This window comes from Oreochromis niloticus, linkage group LG14 (assembly GCF_001858045.2).
Source record: "Oreochromis niloticus isolate F11D_XX linkage group LG14, O_niloticus_UMD_NMBU, whole genome shotgun sequence".
Taxonomy (NCBI): Eukaryota; Metazoa; Chordata; class Actinopteri; order Cichliformes; family Cichlidae; genus Oreochromis; species Oreochromis niloticus.
The window spans coordinates 32704877-32726951 of NC_031979.2; the positions used below are offsets into that span (position 1 = coordinate 32704877).

The 22075-nt window shown below is 39.5% G+C and overlaps 1 protein-coding gene across 8 annotated transcripts in view; it reads left to right on the forward strand.

The window, feature by feature from the left end:
* nectin1b (nectin cell adhesion molecule 1b) overlaps window positions 1-22075 on the forward strand; it is a 151141-nt gene that overhangs the window by 111610 nt on the left and 17456 nt on the right. For 3 of the 8 annotated variants that reach the window (XM_005455082.4, XM_005455084.4, XM_025898066.1), the window contains exons 6-9: window positions 4220-4367; window positions 6042-6110; window positions 12031-12124; window positions 17861-17962. In XM_005455082.4, coding sequence (XP_005455139.1) covers window positions 4220-4367; window positions 6042-6110; window positions 12031-12124; window positions 17861-17962 — 413 coding nt within the window. The remainder of the gene's footprint in view (window positions 1-4219; window positions 4368-6041; window positions 6111-12030; window positions 12125-17860; window positions 17963-22075) is intronic. The other 5 variants (XM_005455086.4, XM_005455088.4, XM_025898067.1 and 2 more) reach the window with 3 other exon arrangements.

Below are 22075 nucleotides of genomic sequence, written 5' to 3' on the forward strand. Positions count from 1 at the left end.
TTATAGTTTATGGGTATTTATAAGGGTCTCTGTGTTTCTGGATACGGTGACTTATCAATGATAGCCAATATCGTTGATCTTGGAGTCAAATAAGTCAGTAAATATTAATCTTTTAAGACCTTTGTAGAAGACACAAACCCTATAAGACTTGTGTTTCTGTTTGTTCTCCATATGTTCTTCATCCAATCACAGATAAATAACAGAAGATGCTCTTCTGATCTTTTTAGCCTGCTTTTGCTTGTTTTTTTGGTAGCATTACCTGCAGAAACTTGTGTTAGAGACAAGTGTTTTTAGCCTTTTGTTTCTCTTCGACTAGAGCTGGGGAAAAAAATTCTGAATCAATACCCTGAAGTGTCAATATTCATGCACTTTGAAGTCTTGCCTTCCAATATGTGCTTAATTGAAATATCTAAGAAGTTTCTTCAAATGTTGGCATTAAAAGTAAAATCATTACTTTTAATTTTTCTGTGATGCAGTAGCATTTTGTAAAGCAGGTACAATAAAACTTAAGTACACGACATCACTTCTTATATGAAGTACATATTCAAAACAAACTGAAGTGGTTGTTTTTATTCCAAGAAAAGAACTTTGCCTATTCTTAACATTTTCTAATGCTGAAAGTAAAATTTGTACTTGTGTCAAAGCAGAGTGTCCTATGGTGTAGAGACGGGGTGCATTGGATAACCACTTTATTTGTTTTGATCCTTATTGTGCTTTGAGTGGGGAGGTTTTCTTTTTCAGTGTAATTTTTTCCTTCGTTGTTTGATGACAACACAGAAGGTGAACATAATGCCAGGGCTGGTGTTATAACTGAGAATGAGCTGAATTCAGTCCCCATGCTTGTTACTGGTTGGTGATCCAAAGCTTGTTTTACCCTTATCATTGGCTGCTGTGTACAGAGTGGGAATGTTTCCAAAACACATCAGAACTTAGAGTTCCTGCTTTCTGAGATTTATTTATGTGACTCAACTAATTCACCTTCAAAAAGTCTTTGACTGAAAGAAACATGTTTAAGTACATACTGTAGAAGAGTTGCTCCAACTTTTGTGATGAAGTTATGCCAACTCAGATTTATTGTAAAATGGTGTATACTCTCTAAACATTTTTTTTCATCAAAGCAAGATCCGTAATATTTATTTCACCGAACGCAAACATTGTAAATACTATATTTTCATCCATCCATCCATCCACTGCCGCTTGTCCTTTTCAGGGTCGCGGGGGGCGCTGGAGCCTATCCCAGCTGTCATAGGGCGAGAGGTGGGGTACACCCTGGACAGGTCGCCAGTCTGTCGCAGGGCTAACACACAGGGACAGACAACCATTCACACACACATTCACACCTAGTGGCAATTTGGATTTTCCAATTAACCTATCCCCACAAGCTGCATGTCTTTGGACGGTGGGAGGAAGCCGGAGTACCCGGAGGGAACCCACGCAAACACGGGGAGAACATGCAAACTCCACACAGAAAGACCCTGGCCTGATGGTGGAATTGAACTCAGGACCTTCTTGCCGTGCGGCAACAGTGCTAGCCACCGTGCCACCGTACTGCCCTATATGACTATATTTTCAATTTAATTCAATTCAATTTTATTTATACAACGCCAAATCACAACAACAGTCGCCTCAAGGCGCTTTATATTGCAAGGTAGACCCTACAATAATACATACAGAGAAAAACCCAATGATCATATGACCCCCTGTGAGCAAGCACTTTGGCGACAGTGGGAAGGAAAAACTCTCCTTTAAACAGGAAGAAACCTCCGACAGAACCAGGTTAAGGGAGGAGCAGCCATCTGCTGCGACCGGTTGGGGAGAGAGAAAGAAAACAGGATAAAAGACATGCTGTGGAAGAGAGCCAGAGATGAATAACATGTATGATTCAATGCAGAGAGGTCTATTAGCACATAGTGAGTGTCATATATGATGATTGTTACCAGTAGTGATCCTTTAAAGTAGAACTCATGGACAGAAAATGCAAGTGTTAATTTTTTTCTCCAGCTATATGAGAAACAAACAAAGCACTCAGACTGCGCACCAGATGGCTCCCCCAACTTTATGTGTTAGGAGGTGACAGTGTAAATCCTGTGTGTCTAGTGCCTAAGGCTCCACAGCAGGGAAATTGCATTCTGATCCAGTCCACTCCTGTGTGTATTAGTGTTATACAACACACTATTGTGTCTGGCATTTGCATTAGGGCCATGAAATTCAGCCCACTGGCTTTCACTATGTAGTGCAATGAGACAACAGTAGGAATTCCGGCTTATCTATTCCAGTGCTGCAGCAAGATCACATTTACGCTTGGTCTTCAAAGCTACTCCACAGCCTTTTTATTGAAATGCATCACAAGAAAGAAGTGTGTGTGAGTACAAGAAAACCTATTTGCTTTCTTTTAGTGTGTAGATTTGACACGATGTGACTCTTACGTACCTGACGACAGAAAATTAGATCAGCCATAGCAACCGTGGCATGACAATCTGATGGACACGATATATAGTCACCGACTTTGAGGCAGTGTGTGTTGGGTACAAGGTAGGGTAACGTGCTCGCTATTGTGTGGCTGTATGTGAAGTAGTCCTCTGTGTACCCATCATTATGGGCATTGAATCAAGCAAGTGGGGGCAGTTGAGAAGAGGGCTCCTGGGAGGCAGGCCTTGTCCTGTCACTACCAAAAAGGACAGACAGATAATAATAGAGACATCATGAGGGCAGGAGATAGGCTTTCCTTTTCAAAGTGGAAGATAGTGAGAATTTGCAGTGTCCCATCACAACAGGCTCACATCCACTGATTGGTCCCTGGCCTGTCTTAAAAAGGACGCCTTTAACTGCTCTTTCAAAGACAACAGATGCCAGTGTAGTGTGTCTTCAGAAGCAAAATATCATACATACAGTAGGATTCTGAAAAGAGATGGCTGTTCTATTTTAGTGTTACCTGACATCAGTTGGGAAGATTTGCACATTGTAATAATTTACCTTTTTGACTGCGTGCGTGACAGCAGATGTATTACACTTTTGATATATTCAGACCCCACACAGAATGACTCATTGTTTATCAGATGTCAAAGCATAAAAAACAACAGGCTCTCATGCAAAGAAGGTGCAAGAATGTCTCATTTCCTTTAATATATTTAGTTGAAAGAACTGTATGTTAACATCAAAGGATTTATGTTTTTCAATATTTTCTGTAAATGTTCCCTCTGGTGCTGGTCAAAGATTATATTTGACTGACATTAAAAAAATAAAAAATACAATCATATATATATATGTATATATATATATATATATATATATATATATATATATATATATAAATCCTACTCTCCAGAGCAGGGAACCTTACAAAAATCAAGTTTTAGGGATTGCTTTTGTTTTATTTTTTTCATTGCAAACCCTGTGTATTTTTAAATTAAATAGCTTTGGCGTTATCAGCAGTAGGGAGACAGAGGTATTGAACAAACTCCAGTGAGTCACTTCAACAATCTGCAATGTTTACTGGATTAGACCTCCATGTTGTCTTCATAACTCAGTTGAACTGACTTTTGTAGACGTATCTCTCTCATCTTTTGCTCTCAACTGAATTAAATGAATTGTTTTGCTTCTGAAACCACGCACATTTTTTCTCTGCTACGCTGGAAATATATTTTGCATTTTGTTGGCCCCTGCTGGCAATGACTTTAAAGTATAATAGCATTGTTGTGCTCTTAAGAGTGCCTTTGGGTTCACTGTCAAATCCAAGCCAATTTAGGCTTCTTTTGAACAGATGATGGAGCACACATTAGGAATGCAACAGCAGCTGCTGAGTGACCACAACAGTGTGGCATTCATGGAGTGCCAGGACAGGCAGGACAATGGTCTCATCCTGAAATAAGTCTCTGAAAATATTGTTTGGATGTGTTTTATGAGAGAAAAACCTCAAGCCTGACATATGTTGTGTCAAATGGTTTGTAAAGGTTTTCTTTGGACAATAGCCCGTTGTTTTGTTTTTGTTTCTCTTGAGTGCATTGCTGCTTTGCTTTTGAATTATTTTAGCCTTTTGTCCAAAATTTATATTAATAACAGCATAAAGTTGGACTCCCTTTGTGATAACAGAGAAGTCTGTTTGTCATTGGTATTGTTTTGGAGGCTGTAGTTGATTTTTCTTTTTTAAAGTTCATCCAGGCAGTGTCAATTACTCAAAGAGCACATACTCTGACACTGTTATTTCTCATCTTGTCTGCAGAGAAGCCAATGGCGCAGGGTCCCCCAGGTGGTGTTATCGGGATCCTTGGAGGTGTTGTTGCCATTGGACTCATCATTGGCGTGGCTGTTACTGTTGTCATGGTCCATCGGCGGCAGCAGAAGACCCGCACTGAGACAGATAATGACCTGTGAGTACCAAGCCTCTCCCGGAGAATATTGCAGGGGGATGGACAGGTGGTAAGATTAGGTGTGCACTCTTTGTCACTCCACGAGAGAAAAAAAACATTGAAAAGGACGAAACTCTTTTTTAGGAGAGTAAATGTGTTTGAAGACGGAGGAACATGCTGCAGACATGTCACGGTCTCGTTCTCATTTATTCTGGGAGCCAGCAGTCTCCTTTCATAAAGGTCACGGTATGAAAATTAATTTAATTGCACTAAAAAAAAAAGCATGTCTATCTTCATTTACCAAAGCAGATAGAATCAATGATTTTTATTAAAGCAGCTATTAAGTGGTTGCTTGATTGTAATGTGGGCTGCAATGAGCCCATTTCCCATTAAAACACTATTGTTTTAATCACGGCTGATTGCAGGAGTATGTACTGCAGAGTCTTCTCGGGAAACATTTGCTTCTGTTAGATGGTGACAATATTGTCAAGAAGTTAAAGGAGATTCCTCTGAGATTTTAAAGTTTGCAGGAGGTCCAGAGGTCGGGTCAGCCGTTTGTAGAATTATGCAAATTCATTTTAATTTAAACAGTAATTAGAGTATGAACGACTTCTTTTCCATGGCTGCTTTTGCAAATAGATATACCTCAAATCGAGCACAATTTGGCAAGGCCTGCGATGCAGATCTAATGGTGAGGTATCCTGCAAATGTAAACTTTGTAATGTATTCTCAAATAGATGGTGTAAGACTTCTTCTTGCATCCATTAAGACATTCAAACTGCCGAAGACACATTAAGGGGCCTTGTAACTCTGATGTTATTTACTTTGCAACACCTCCTCCGGCCAACCAGGTAATTTTGTTCCGTCTGCAAACCAGGGCCCATGACAATTTTCAGCGTTGCCAGCTGCTGCCCATACACAAAGGAGAAAACAGAAGTAGCAGAGGGTGCAGCTGAGAGAACAATAAGCAACAGAGCTGTGAAAATCTAAAATAGCTTTTTGCGTTATTTCGAGGTACTAAAAGTCTCTGCCATCTGGTTTGGAGCAATTGTCAGAAATCTGTTTTCAATGAAGAAGGAAACAAGCATTCAAGTTGCGTCCTGCTAATTCCCTTCATCTAAAACACCTGGCCAGGACAGATAGCTCAGTGGTTGCCAAGGGTTTTCATGATGCTCTTGGCTATTCTGAATATACAAGATTCAAACCACATTCCCATGGGAATGATGCTGCTGTGTGCATGAGCTGGCTATCTCTCTCCCTGGGATTATTACCAAAACAACTGAGGTTGGGGGGTGTGCAGAATCTGGCTCAGGGTGCACATGAGCCTTTAATCAATTCAGATGATGAGATTACAATGCTTATTTTAGAGGTCCCCCTCCAGAATCTTCTAGCTTATTTGATTATTCAAAGCGGTGATGCTAACATCAGACGAGGCGTTCTGCCAGGTTTTTGGTCTCCGCCGGCTGCATGTTGTGGTGCTCTGTGGTGGCAGCAGGTCCAGCAAGTCTGAGGCCACGCAGACGCAGAAACCACACTGCTTTTAGCTCTCTGCATTGCCTTTCAAGATAAATGAAGCACACAAACTCTTACCGCTCCCATTGCTTTCTGTCTCTTTCTCTCTCCTTGCTAATCTATCTTTCTTTCTCACTCTGATGCCAAAGTAACTGCTCTCTGTTTCCCACTCCACTCCCTCAGCATTGCTGTTGCTGCTGTTGCTGATAGTTGTGTGACACAGGGTCCTGAGAAGCCAGAGTCCCCCACAAGGAAAGTAGAGGCTCCTGACCCCAGTCTATCCCCTGCTGATCCCTGTACTCCTGGATCCTCTATTCTGTTGCCTGCATGTAATGGTGGCCTGCAAGTGACATACTTGAGCACACCATTGTGAGTGCTGAAAGCAGCAAATGATCAATAATCATTCACTAACGAGTCACACTGCACTTGATGCCTAAAATCTGAGCAATTTCTCTGCTTGCTTTGACAGCATACAGCAAATAAATACTTTGGAGTGAAATTTAGGCTTTACATATCAATCCGATGAATGGCAAAAATAAACTCTTACATCAAATAACGACAATGATGTTTGGAAAAAAGAAAGAATGAAAATAAAGCTTGATGAAAGCAGTTCCACGACCAATTAAACCTTATCAAAATTCTTTAGATGGAAAATCCAGCTCCACTTAGAGTTTATCCGATTCAGGGAGCTTGGACAGAACAGAATTACGAGGCGAGATGAGAGTTAACATACATATCAAATTGTTAATCAAACAGAAATCCGCAAGCTTATAGAGGCTTTGTTTTACATAAGCTGATGCTGAGTGATAATGTCTTTGACAGACCACACCGTCCAACCTCTCTCCTCCACCTCTTGCTCTTTTCCCTCCTTTTGTGTGCATGACTCTCATCAAATATGCATGACAACAGTTGTGCCAGTGCTGTAAATGTTGTTGTTTCCCACTAGTTTGGCATGTAATGCTTAATGTAGTGAAATGTGATTCAAAGCTTTAATTGTTCATATGAATTTTTGTCATTTTTCTGTGGCTTGTCATCAAATATGTTCAGTGTCTTACTCAGAAACTGTTTACTTGTTCTCGTTTAACCGTCTAATTATGTGGATGCAGAAAAGTTGCAAAAGAATGTGTGGGGCATATTTCAATGTAGGGAGATATTCATAGTTTTATATGAGTGTCTAATGTCAGAGTAAAGGGGAAGCATTTAGCCAGACTGTTTAATTCTGCATGTTGATGAGCTGTTAATCAAGCCTGGGCATTTGATAACATGCCTGACTGCACTGCCAGTCACGCCTCTGTTTGCCCTAACAAAGCAGCACATGATGTGACTCAAAATTGGTCAATCCTAATAAATCACTGGCCCTTTAGAGGCTGCACTGGCACAATAGTCAACTGATTATCAAAATAGATGGGCATTGTCAAAGGCGATGTTCTCGGAATAATATGTTCATCGTTCTGTCTTTTGCCCGGGTGTGATGTATGACCTCCAAAATGCAGAAGAGCACTGCCAATTGTGGCCAAAAAAACCATCTTTTGAGTGTTCCTGACGTACAGCTGGTGTTGACACAGTTGTAAATACTTGCTCGCATAAATCATTTTGTTGCCAATTTTCCAGTCGTATTTACAACAGTATCTGAAAAGTATTGCATGCAGAATGTAAAACGGATGTTTAACCATGAGCCGAGAGCCCATGTCACGACACAACCATGATTAATTTGAACTGAGCACAGGTTTCAAACTTGTTCTGAGACTGAAATGTAGCATAACTGGAGGACATTTGGACAAACAAGAAGTACACAGTACTGCTAAGTGAATGGAGTTAGATTTCATTTTGAGATGTAACGTTAGCAGAAGTGATTTGTGGAGACATGATTTGTTTTTGTGTACCCTTTGGTCTATAAACTAGTCACCAGTGCTTTTCACTTTTGCTGTGTGGAGACCTTTTCAATGTGATAAATGGTAATTTCTTAATGGACACCTTCTTGCTTTAAGCTGTAACCAAAGTAGAACTGTCTTTCTTGTCTTCCTGAGTCACTCAACATGGACTGTGTTGTACTCGGTGTGATTTCAAATTATTTGCTATTGTTATTTATACATAAAAAATGGTGCTTGGTTTCTCTGTACAGAACATTATACATGCAGTACAAATGTTTATAACAATCACCTTACATCTATGTTTTTGCATAGTAGTGTATGTACACTAGTAGCATTGCCTGAGGTGTTGAAAAAGGTTTGGAAAGTGACTGTTTGTGTACAACTGTAAAGTTAAGTGTTCTAAAGAGCAAAATTTTCCCCCAGCAACAGAAATAGTTTTTGATAAACTTGTCAAAGAACAAAAACACCATTTTGCTTCATTCTTGTTTTTTTCCTTTCTTCTCTTGTGAGAGGAGAAAAAAAAGCTGAGCTTTGCAGAGTAATTGTTGTCCGCCTTTTGAAAAGATCGGAGCTAGACAAAGCATGAAAGTAATTGCCTCCTAAAGATCAAATCACATTTATCCCGTCTTGCAATTAAAAGTATCATTAGCATTTAAATTGCCAAATAAGATTGTGATCAACAGAAATCAATGAGAGCACCGAGGATCGGCTCAAACACTCCACGTTTTTTTCCACGAGCAGGGCTGCAGCCATACGGTGGCTCTCTAATCCAAACGCTTGTGGGAATGCGACACTTCACTTTCTCTCACATGAAGTGGACGGAAAGAGGGTTTTCTGTCACCTTCGAGAACATCTTAATTCTGATTGTCTGAGCTTGAAGACTTCCTCAATGGTGCGAAAATTTCAGATAGGAAAGTCACTTTTTTGTGAGTGCATTGTAAAAGTCATTTTCTTTGCTGTAAATCTTCCCTCACAGACTACTCTTCTCAGTTTAAGGATTAGTTATGTTTTCTCCTTGCTATCCCCTTTAAATCTCCCCCTAAGCTGCCCTGAGCCTTTTGTAGCCAACAGAGCGAGGAGAAGCAAGGTCTTCAAGGTGGATGTCTGAGTAGGAAACACTGCAAACTTGAATGTAGCTTATGGTTCCCTGCCCAGTGCTTTCTGCTCCCCACGGGCTTGTGTTGCTTGTCAGCTTTCATTAGTGTCTGCGTTTTCACAGAGCCAACGCCCCCATGCTGCCTGCATCACATTCAGCACTAAGGAAGTACGAGATGCACATGTGGTGGTCAAGCTGTGTGGGACCGCAACGTAGCTTATTAATGACTGATTGAGATCGCATCATCTGCATTCCTGAAGAGCGCACAGATCTGTAGCAGCGAATATTTCGCTCATTTTTTCATGTGAAAGTACAAATATTAGCAGAAAACATCTCTAATATTCAGTCTTTTTCAGGGGGTTGATATATTATGCATTACACCTTTTCAAATTCCAAAATTGCAGTTTGAACAAAAAGCTTTTCCTTCCAGGAATTTTAAACCAAGAGCATGTGCACGTATTAAAACATATCTTTTAGTTTAAAACTAACCCAACTTACTTGCCGTGAGAATAACAATGGATTTTCTGTGTGACTAAATGTGAGCTTGATATCAATATTTCAGGTATGTTCATTCTGCTTCTACTTCCTAATAATGTGTTTTAGATGGCCACGCATAACAGCTGGCTAATTTAAAATCTGTCTGATCCTCTGACCACTTCTTTTGGCACAACACAGAGTGTTGCAGTGGGAGATCTGAGCAATTACTCCAAATTATTTTTTCTAAAGGTAATTATGGACCTCAACTAAGACATTCAAACCCAAACTGGAATAAACAGTAATCTTCAAGATAATGATTGCTTATTTTCCTTGATTTTTGATTGTGGTGCTAATGGACACTGGCTTGACTCACAGTAAAACAGAGAGATGGTGGATAGAGTTGTTTTTGGAAATTCTTCAAAAGTGGCTGCTACATCATAAGATGCAACCATTAAATCTTAAAAATACATTTTACTTTTGACCTTTTCTTGTTTTTTTTTCTACTCCCTCCCCTACAAGTATAGTTCATTAATAATATACATACCAAGTTCTTTATATTATTAATATCAAATATGGAATTGGGATGCCGACTGAATGACCGGCCACAGACATGCTGTATATCTATCTCGGTATTCTCTTGCGTGAGCTGTAGCTGTAGCTGTGCTATACGTTTTCCCTCTCTGCACACACAACACTTCATGAAACGCTTGTGCGGTCTGTTTTCCCGCCCTTGTGTCAAACAGTAGTGACAGTCTATGCACTGATGTTCTCCTGAGACTGCTTCTTGTGTGTAATGTGATTACAAAAGTAGCTGGATTCAATCAAGAAAGGGAGGTATGACAGGGAGAAAGTTGTTGCCGTGGGGTGGTAGTCATGAGACGAGGGAATTTCTTCATGTTTGGTCAGATTTAATAAACTCACTCTGCATAAGGGGCCCCAGCACACTACCTATTTGAACAGGCTCCTTTGCAATAAAATGCAATCACTGGAGGTTCTATGGGATGAAACGTAAGTTAAAAAAAATTCAGCAAATCAGAATGCAAATGGTGCATCATACATAAAAAAATCTGACTTCATCCTGCTTGAATAAATCTGTCGAATCCCGATGATGCATAACTGATTTATTTCAAACTACAGTAAAATCAAAATCCAGTCTGGCATAATGTGGTAATGCTGCATGTCCTTTTATAAAATTCCACTTAGGTCATTGCATGACGTTCATTAGTGTCATGTTTCAGCAAACTGAAAAAAGACCATTATTTGTTGTCTCACATACACGAGACAGACAGAAGCAAAAAATTACACTTAGTATCACACATTTCATAGATACAAATGATCTTGTCTTGTCTTAAGTTCTCACCTGTATCAGAATCCAGACAGTCATAAGCAGTGAATTATAATACTTTATAATGAGCACACTGCTGTACCTGTGAAAACCGCATTCCCACAAGACTCATAATTATCTGTCTCAGAAAAAAATGGATGTTTCTCCTCTCAAGGCTCTGCAGCGGAAGGCGTTATTGTTGAAGAGCTAGTGTGCTGCACGCTGACTTTCTGTGCATTTGCTGTGCCTCTGTGCTGCAGGCAGGCTGAGGAGGGTGCCACATGAATCTGGCAGTGGCACGGCAGCCCTGTCTGGAGACAAGGTGATACGGACTGGAAATAATGAGCGTGAAAGAAAGAGTTAAGAGGTGCACTCATGCACAAATTTTCTGCACATTAAAACGGCAGCATGGCCTTGCGGAAAGGTCATGTTATTCAATAAGGACGTGAACCAGTGCGAATGGGAGGCGGGAGGAGCTGGAGATAATGCATGTAGGTACACAGCTCAGTGTCTGTGCTCCACTTCATTATCTTTGATCACTCCTGATATCATGTCAGAATACGACAGATGACATCTGACTGCCAGCGTGTTTGAGGCAAGGGGTTTTCTTTATAACGATTCCGTAGCAACAACCCTTCTGCTTCCTTGTCTGAAATAATTATACAGATACACATCAAACTATTTCAACAGAATGCTTTCAGTTACTGCTGTCTTTCCTGATCACATTTTATTTCAGTAATTTTCTATAATAATTCAGAATGACTCTGTACAGAGTGGCTTTTACCTCCATCGAAAATTTGATTGTTGTTGATTTACAGAAAACGGTTGCTTGCTCCATTGTTAATAGCGGTGTGTAAATGAGCACAGGTGTTCAGTTTTTGAGGCTTTGTTCTTCCCCAGGTGCGCCAACAGAGGGGTGGGGTGAGTGCCTTGGGATTAGAGGATGTTAGTACCAGGGATCCTGAAAAAGGTGGAGAGCTGAAGCCGCCTGCCGAGCTCTCCGTGTCACAGCTCAGGACTATATGTCAGACAAACAGTCGCTGCACAGTAGGCAGGGTGTTTGTCCACGTGGCACTCTGGATGAGGCTCAAACCACCCTTGACTCACACATGCCCTTCTCCCTGCCCCCTATACCCCCTCCATTCCTATCTCCTCACTTCAGTCCAATTACAGCCTACTCTCATTAGCACAGTGTCTCTCCAGCGAGAGCCTTTGAAAGGGCAGGGATGGCTGCTGCTGCAACAAAGCCACCAACACGAGATCTATCAAAATCCAAGGAAAGAGTGAAAAAGGCAAGTGCAGGCAGGACTTCTCATTATAGAGTGGTGTAGAAGGTGAGGGACGTAAAGAGTGGCGATCCCTTACTGTGCTGAGTGTCATGTTATCTTTTCACTCTCTTAACAGGACTGACCTCCCACCTGTGCACAAACCAGCCCCTCCTCCACCCAAAAAGAAGAACAGTGACATGAAGGGACACTTGACATCTGATGACATCCAGGTAAGCTCCTCCCCCTACTTCTTTTCCTTGCTTATTCTCCTCCTCTGTGGCTCATCCAACACAAGGTATGACAACTTTCGCAGTATCTGTCTCTTTGTCACTCTTTCATATGAAATCCAAGCCCAAATATATTTTTAACAAAAGAGCAAAAGTAATGTTTTTTACCTCCATATATCTTTAAGAGCAGCAAACCAGCTTAGGTCCTTTTTTGTTTTTGGAAAGTTATTTTCTTTTATTGGATTTTAAGGTGAATTTTTAAATAGCAAAAATGTCAGTTTAGTGCCGTGAGCCTTTTGTGTGTGTGTGTGTGTGTTCAGTGCTTCTCATCTTACACAGCTGTCCAAAGCAACTGTCACAAAGACGGTGAATAAAATTAGCTGAATATAGAAATGTCACATTCTCCAAGTGAAGCCAATGACATGTAACATAATTATCCATGTGTGTAATTAATTTCGCTCTTAATAAATAAAGTAATTGTCAGTGGGCCATTTTTGACATATAAATAACGACCTTGCACTGCAGCAGGGATATGAAAAAGAACTTTGTTGCTTATAAAAGTATTGTCAGAGATTTTTATCTGTACTTTGAATATGCTGTGCAGAGAGCCTTTGACATTGTCCATTTTATAGTTTAATCACTGCACACAGTACAAGTGCAGTATGTTAAATGAAGTTATTCTGTTTATAGCTTAGTAAATGAGTGCTGAAGATTGCAAAGTGTGACTCGAGTTTGATAAACAGCTTAATTTCTCACAGACTTTTAACCTCAAGACATGTTTTCATCATTTTAACAAGCAGTGTTTTTTATGTTAATCAGTGACAAACTTACTTGTCACTGATGGGAATCTAGTGATTCTCATCAGTGATAATTTGTTCATCTCAACTCCAAAGACTGCTGCTGAATCCATCGAAGTTGTACTGTCTGAATGTACAATAACAAACATGCAGAGCCTGGAGTGGTTGCACGGGCGCCGCTTGTTACAGTGCTCCCTCCCGGTGAAGTTACTTCCCGGCAACATTAAAGAAATATGCAATTTTCTCAAGTCCCCAAATTTGACTGTCTCTAATTCTAAGCAGATTTGAGTATACTCCATTCAGACCTCATTTATATTGTCAGTAGTGGAATGTGCTGTCATCTGGAAAAGATTAAAATAATAATTGATGGTGAAATAGTGCCAATAACATCTTTAAAAGCAAAGAAAAAAGTGGCAGTCAATCACTGCTTGTGTTAATGGCAAAAAAATTGAATAAAAATCACATGCTCTAATATTAATATATCGGGTGTATTATATGCAGCCAGTATAAAGTAAGATGGCCACTCATGTGCTCTTCAACAGTTATGAAAGTGCAGTTAAACCTCAAACAGCCTTTGGTGAAAAAGTATTCTGAACATGCTCTTGGAATTTGAAACCTCACTTTCCATGGTCACACTGATTCTGCATAGCCTCCCGATTGATGTTTGGCTCCCGGTCTGTGTGGCCACCAGAACATTTTTTTTTTAATTTCTTTTCGAGCTTCCATGAGAACACAATCCTTATATTGCATTAGGCTGTTTAAATAGCACAGAACCAGTACTATGTAATTGTATTCCTGGATGTCCTGCCTCAACCAGTCCGATACCTTTCCAATCTACTTACTGCAAACTTTACTGTAGCACAAGCTGTAGTTTAGGAAAACAAAAGTTACTCTCATAAGAATGAATGTGCAGCTCTATTTACATGTGAAGTGTCATCAGGTGTGTGCAGAGGTTGCAGTGACTTTTACTGTTGTCAAGGACTACAGTATGTGAGAAACTGAGGAGCTAAAGATGAAAAAAAGGAGTTATTAGGCTCTGAATAATTAAAGATTCACCTAACTGTCAAGATGGCCACCACCTATCAGCACCGCTGAGAATTTAAATCAAACTTTGATACTTTTCATAAGCCCAAGGTCAAACTGCCAGGCATCTGGGCAGAGAGAGCCGTGGAGAGAGGGGAAGTAATGCACTCTTCTTCCTGCACAACTACTGCAGAAGATTACTTGAGCAAGGCATCGTAACCCTGACTGGTGATTAGTATAAAAATGAGGCTTTAATGGTCACATTACAGGATTTAATGTGTTTGGTTTTATGGCTGCCATTGCTTTAAAAGAAGGTGCGCGCTCAGCAAACTTACATCTGGAAAGATAAAAGTAACAAAAAAAACAAAACAAGAAAACATCACGGCAGGTTTATTACACAGTGAGTAGAGAATGCATAGATAAGCAATCCTTCCCTCCACCCCAACCCCCCCAATAAAAGGTCAAAATGGCCAAACAGGTCCTGATGTATGGATAGATTCTTCTTTAACATGCTTTTATGAACCGTCTAAATTACAGGACATGTTTCAAAACATCCAAAAATACAAACAAGTTGTTAAGAAATAATGTTATCTACAACTTTTAATCATACCGTATACCAGAAAAAAAAAGTGTCTTGGTCGTGCCTTCCTCGGTTCAGCTGGACAAGTTCATGCCCCAAAGCCTGTCAATCATCATGATTAGCTGTTTCTTTAAATTATACTGATCAGCATCTGCAGAGCCACCAGGCAATTTGTAATGACATAGTTCTAATTATTGTTCGCTGCTATTTTTTGCTCCGGGTTTAGCTTTGCAAGGCTTTCCTTTTGAGAATGAACTCGATGAAAAGCTAAGAAATGGACTATTTCAAAGAGAAATGAGATCAGGGATAATTTTTCACCTTCAAATTTAGTGAAAAGATTTTGTGGGTTATGCAGCATATCTGAATGTTACAACTGGTTTTAAACAGTTGGGTATTCGGGCGTAGGTTGCTTGGTCACTTCACTGGGCGACAGAGCCGAAGTATCAGTGTGCGCTTCCTACAATTAAATGTTGTGTATTGCTGTGAATTAGACTTTGAGAGCCAAACTCACTATCAGGGAGTTCAGCGTCTTTATAGCTTGAACAAACGTTTTCCCCCAACTAATTGCATATGAAGTCTGGCGCTCAGCTCTCTGTTTGACCACTCAACCATTAAATGCTTCACCTTTTGATGTAATGTGAGTAGAAAAGTTCACACCACCCAGATGCATATTGTCATTCAAAAGCTTTTTTTTTTTCTTGAGTGGATGAAAAAAACAGATTAAACAGAATTTGCAGGTATGAAGAGGGAAAACCATTGTTCAGCAACCATTATGAGTCTCACATTTTCATTGATAACTTCATTGTTCTGAGTGACTTTAATTTCTTTCATTAACTCTTATTTCTTTTCACTGCAAAATGTGCAGGTCTGACAAACGTTTTATGAAGGTTTCACCTTCATTTGTCATTAAAATATTAATTAATTCCTTTATGCCATTAAGCGTCTCTATAGACTGTTTTGAGTACCCCACCTAAGAAACCCTTTAAAGGTACTTTGATGTCAAAAGCATCAAATTTTGCTTTTGTGATTATGACAGGTTTTGACAGATCAATTAGAAGTACTCTGTGGGAAAAGTCTAAGACAGACAACCTGGTGAAAAGGAAAACTATAGGAGTGGCCCCCTTTCCTCACACAAACCCACCCTTCAAAACACTGTGCCTATTATGCCACAGAAGACTGGTGAAACAGCCGAATCGTGATTTCTAAAGTGAGAACCTTAACCCTCACTGCTTGCAGATTTACAGTCATCACCCAATCAGAATCAGAATATTTATCAGTCCCTAAGTGAATTATGTAAGGAAATTATAGTGCAACTCAAGTTGTTTTGGAATTTACATATAAATTGAGAGAAACCTGCAATTAATATGAACCTCAAGAAGCTTCTCCACTGACAAGATTTCCACATAACTACGTTTTTCAGGGATCACATGAAGATGCAGAACCAACTGAGACAGTATAGCTCTTCAGAAGAAGTAGGTCAAGTTTTCTAAGATGATTAGCACAACCTACCTGTCAACCTACCTTGCCAAGTAGTAAGGGTGCACATGGAGGTGTTTAAATGTCTAATTCTCACTACCCTTTTTAATTAAACAAAACCATAAATAATGTAACACCACCTGTTATTTATCAAGACTTTTCTGATGCATGTAGTCGGTTACTGATTACATTTGAGTTGGCCCTGAATTGATTGACTTTATTGGTTTTCGATCTTTTCCTCTGGTTCACATTGAGTGCATTGATGTTTTCCCCCTGGGCGACCATGATTTACTCTGTACAGTCATGCTAGTGCCCTTTTCTGATTTCTGAGGCAAAATGTTGTTGAATTTCCAGCACTGAAAGGAACTGGTCCAGCGACAAAGCCACCTGCTTTGGTGTGGTCAAGTGGTCATAGGCATGCTAGATAGGTTTCTTAGAGTGATTTGACAGGCTGATGAGAGGGGGTGTAAATACAGACAAGAGAAACAAATGAATGGAGCCTGTTTTGATGTCGACACAGCTGTTTTAATCCATTCCTCTGAATGGTAAGGCAGCCAAATTTGTGCCAGCTGCTTTACAGACCTGCATTGTCCAGTAATACACTAACAGAGGCTACAGTGTGCAATCATGCAAACCAACATACTGATCGGATCGTTGTCAGTCTACAGAAAGATATTCATCTACAATCTCAATGTACCTGTAATTCCCCAGAAATTGTGATGGATTACAATTTAATTTATTTTATAATATAATACCTTACTCCATTAAAGGTAATTAGTCACCCTTGAGAAACTGACATATGTTGAATGGTCACCACAGAACATCATGCTCTGCAAGTCCACTGATTAAGGATGTAGGTTAATTTTGAATTTAATTCACGAGGTTTCTGAATCTAGCTAAACCCCCTCTTTATTTATGCAACACTTTGAAACAAGTTTTTGTGTCTTTTAGAACCATATTGCTGTTTTATTTGCATAAATAAAATAACATCTGATTTATTACAGACTTAAAGAGCTTGCACCCTAAGCAAAAAAGAAAAAAAAAACATGTCAAATGAAAATTTAGGATTTGTACATCAACTGTAATCCTTGAAACACAGTGAAAATATGTGTTCTACCTTATAAAATATCTATACAAAGGGATTTAAAGAAACATTTAAGAATCAAAATAGAACACCACTATAACTTAAAAATAAAACACAGTTTAAACCTTTTTGAAAACAAAAGTAGAAAATGTAAAAGCAGAATTTATGTTATGTTGCGCTGGACTACATACATTTTCTTAGGTGTACCTAATAAAATGTCTGTACCATATTAAAATGGTTTCAGTAAGCCTCGTCTACATAGGCAAACTATTTTTTCAAGTTAAAAATAATCAGATTATGTCAGGTTTGTGTAAGAAATGAAATCCCTCTGTAATATAGTGGCTATGTAGCTCAGCTAGCTCTTGCAGCTTTACAGTTACTTTAGCATTTCAGCTCAGATGTTTCAAAAGTTTGCATCATATATTTGTGTGATCTGGAAGTGATTCATTTGACAAAATAACTTTGATGCACATAATAACTTTAGGTTCAACTTAGCTGCTGAAGTTCAAACTGCTGTCAAGCTGTATTCTCTGTCGGATGCGAAATTAACGTTGCTGATTTCTGTTCATTACCACAGACACAAAAACATGTGAGCATCAATTGTCAACATAATGTTTTGCTGCTGATGTGTTTTAATTAATGCGCATGCAATAAGAGGTAGCAGTTCACACTCATAGACTAATTGCAAAGTTAACCTTGGTGAGGACTGCAGAGCTGGCTGATCTATCCCGGTTTCGAGCTCATTATAAGTCACGCTGAGCTCTTGGTGTTTCCTGTAGGTGGTTCATCTCGACAAGGAGGAAGAAATGCAGAAGCTTCCTCTTCAGCCTCCTTATTACGACATGGCACCCTCTGAGTCGACCCCCTTCACCGATAAGCCGGTGAGTACTGATGCCATGAGCGGAGTCACGTGAGCTTCACTATGGAGGGGTCATCCACAGCTGCTGCCTTTGGTCAGTAGTAACTGCTCCTGAAAGGGTGAATATTTGGTGAGGTTCTGCTTGGTGGTATTTTAGACTTGATTTACAGTGAACGGTGCTTCTCTACAGTCACTGAGGAGCTTTCATTTTCGCTTGTCTGGTGTTATGAGTAGATGCTGACCAGTAAATCCACTGGGCTGTTTGACTAAGCTTCTTATTTCATCATCAAAATCAGCACCTCTCATCTTCTATGTAAACCTGGCCAGCCGCCATCCTCTCTCTTTCTCTCTCTGTGGACGATTTCATGTTCTGACCCCGACGGCCTGCCCTCTGCCTCACCTCCCCTACTCTTCCTCTAATCCATCGTAATTACTTGTGGGTTTGCCTGGCAACCGTCTGCAGATACGTTGCAGTGTGGTGCTCCACAGTACATCATCACCCCTGAGTCTTAACTGTTGACTATGAAATGTTTGACTTGTTGTATCAGATGCCTCTGCTAACTGTGGGGAAACCTCCCTCAGTGGCACAGATGCTTGAGAGCACTGAGGGCTTTATTTGCTTTGGCAGCATTTCTTTCTAAAATGAATGTAAAAAACAACAACAACCAGGATTTTAGACAATGTGTGTGGATGTGCAAGCTTCTGCATGTTGTATGTGCTGGCTGAAAACAAAATCGTTTTCACTGTGTCTCTTGGTAATGTGAAAATTTGTAACCACACAATAGCTAAGTTTCTTTCTTTCTTCAGTCTCAGTTTTTCTTATTTACCTGCAGTACTAATTAAGGTAAGCAGTGTCGTGGAAAATGCAACTTGCTCAAATGGGTAACAACACGTGGGTATCAACTGTATCTTAATGAGATCAACTTATAGCTCCTTAGTTTTATGCCAATATTCCTTCACAAATCCAGAACCATTTGGAAAGTTATTTTAAATTTTGATAATTAAAGCTTAAGCTGATATGTTGACTCAAGTCAGGTTGTATGTGTTACCCTTGTGCATGATGGAATTTCACAATTCAAATTAAAAGCCACATCAGTGTGTCACAACTGCTGACATGCTGTTCTCTATTGTTTCTGCTTTTTAGCATCCGATTTTCTGGCTGCTTGAAATCATGACAAGAAATTAGTGTACAGGTCTTGCGTACTTACAGACTACAGACATGTATTAAGTAGTGCTGTCAGCGTTAATCTGTTAAAGTGATGTTAACGCCATAACCGCATTAACGCGGCAAATCTCTGTTAGCGAGTTAGCGTGGATGGGGCTGCATGGCGCTAACATGTTAACAAGCTAACCGCGCTAACGCGTTAACGCCGAGCAACCCACGCACAGGGCGATCCGCGCTAACTCTCTAACGGAGATTTGCCGCGTTAATGCGGTTATGGCGTTAACATCATTTTAACGAGATTAACGCTGACAGCACTAGTTTTAAGATAAAAGATCCTGTGTTGAAGATTTATTAATGTCTGACATTTTGTTAAAAAAATATTCAGAACTTTTGAAATTGCATCTTATACATTCTCACTTATTGAGGACAGCAATTCTAAAAGCCTATTTCAAAAGTTTAACTATTAAATGCAAGACTTGTTTTTATACAAAAACTCTATTCATAATGTATGGTGACTGTAGCGTTCCAGATCTCACTTATGTAAGTTGGGCACTAGTCTTGCAATTCCTATTGCGGGTTCTTGCCTCAAATTCAGAGTTTAGTTCAGCCTAGAGAAACAAACTTGCAGCAAATAAATCAGAAAACTTCACTGCAGTGTCAAACTCTGAATATACATCATCTAAGCAGTGAAGGTCAAAGTAACTCAAAGGCATTTTTAAATGGAAGGAGGCTTTAAATCTATAGTGTTCAACTGTTTCAAAGGATTAATTAACCTTTTTTAACTATTTAAATGTGGTCTGGATTTCCTTTCGGTAAGAACCAATGGACTTAGAGCTGGGTGTCACTGACAAGGTCAGTAATTCAGAAATTAATCAAGCACGCCAGTAAAAATCTGGAACCCTTGAAGTATGGTTTTAGAGTAAACTAGATATTAAATATACATTTTTTCTTTCTCTAAAGTGCATATCTTTTGAACGACTTAAATTCTTGTAATTTAATTTAGAGCATCAACGTAAAGAGCCTGTGTTATGCTCATTTACAGGTTCGTATGGGTTTTTTTATAGGTACTTATAGGTCTACCTGTTTCAGTATTCATAAAACATGATATATCAGTGTTATACTCTGGGGTTGAAAAGGAAACTTCTGCATAGCTGTCACCTAGCATTAAAACCCGGACGTTCAGATCCAGAATAAGAAAACTCCTTCAGAAGTCATACTGTTTCACATTCCACAAAATTACCTATATCACAACCATATAATTTGCATGTGTTTAAAAAAAAGCTAGCAGAGTTATAGATCTCACTATAGCACAAGAGACTGCATTAAAACACAATGTGTGAGATATATTTTCTGGTTTGGGTACACTTGTCCTGTTAGAGGAAAGGGTCACTGTAAATCAATATAAAGTTGTTCTACGTGATCACCTCTAACCTCCTATGAAACATCTTCCAGAAAGACAATGCCTCATTAAACTGGCTCTAGTAGTTTACTGAATAGTTTTGAGAAGGATCAAGTCATATGACGAATTTGGCTTTCAGTCACCAGATCTCAACACAAACAAACACGTCACTTTTTCAAAGCATCGGCAAACATCCGCAGCTCTACAGCCTGCTAATCCAAGGATGTTATTGTTCTGAGGACATTAACACACACACAGACGCATATTTACAGTATACATCTACACAATTTAGAGGTAGCAGAAGTGACTCTAGCAGGTAAAATAAAAGTGGAGGACTGTGAGACAGCTGAATTAATGTTTAGATTGTCTCTCTAGCCCAGTGTTTCCCAACCACTGGGCAAAAAAATGATCAGGTGTGCCGTGGAAGATTATCTGGTTCCACCTGATTAGTACTCTAAGCCAGCGGTCCCCAACCTTTTTTGCGCGACGGACCGGTTTACGTCCGACAGTGATTTCACAACAATGTTTCATTTTGTTGTATTTATTTTATTTTGTTGTATAAATACAATGAATAAATACAACCCTGGAAACCATAAATTTCACTCTCGCGGTCCGGCACCAAACAACTCCGGTCCGTGAGTAACGGGCAGAACAAGTACATTCTCTTCCACTAGAGGGCAGTACAACTACCTGCTCTAATTAAATAGGTTGCCAACTGCCAGTAAAACAGAAGAAGACTGAGAAGAAATACATAATAGTCAAGCTGTGAGACCATGCAGTGCATAATAGCCATAGATAAATATTTTAAAGGAAAAGAAACCTTTCTGACCTGGGCCCTGGAGGAAATTCTGATCCAGATAAAGACCCTAGCACGCGTAGAAGAAAGCAAAAAATGGTATATTGGGGACAAGCTGAGCCAATTCTGCTATACCTGATGCGTAGGGGAAAATGATCAATATGCTTTTTGTGACATTTTTGTTTGGTGGTCTGCCGTGTGATATATAGTATGTGATATAAGGTATATATATGTGATAATGTGATATATGTGCCGTGGCTCCAAGGTTGGGAAACACTGCTCTAACCATTAGGGTAAAAATGCTTTGTTACGTTCTAAGCCTAATTCATGCATAAAAGTACAAATAATAAAAAATAAATAAATAAAAACTGCACTGATGTTATATTGATGCCACCAACTTTGTCTGTCTTCCATTTATTGTTCTTTATACTGTTGAGGTTTGTGTTCATATATTAGCCTGTCAGCTAACCTTGTTAAAACTGCTTTGCATTTTTGGTGCACTTTATAAATGACTCATTCTCACCGAACTTGAGGGATAACTCAATTACTATCATTCTTTTCCCTGGGCGAATTGATTTTGATTTTCTGTGTAGTTATTCAAGGATATTAAACTATCATCTTCAATTCTATGCTCAAAGGGACTGGATGTTTAATTCAGATAATCCTTGGACACCAAGGGTAGATTTTCCTAAGATTTATTTCTTATCTCTGATAACATTCCACTTAAATTGAAGTTTAGGGCTGCTCTTAAGATGAATAGGGTATCACTGAGGTT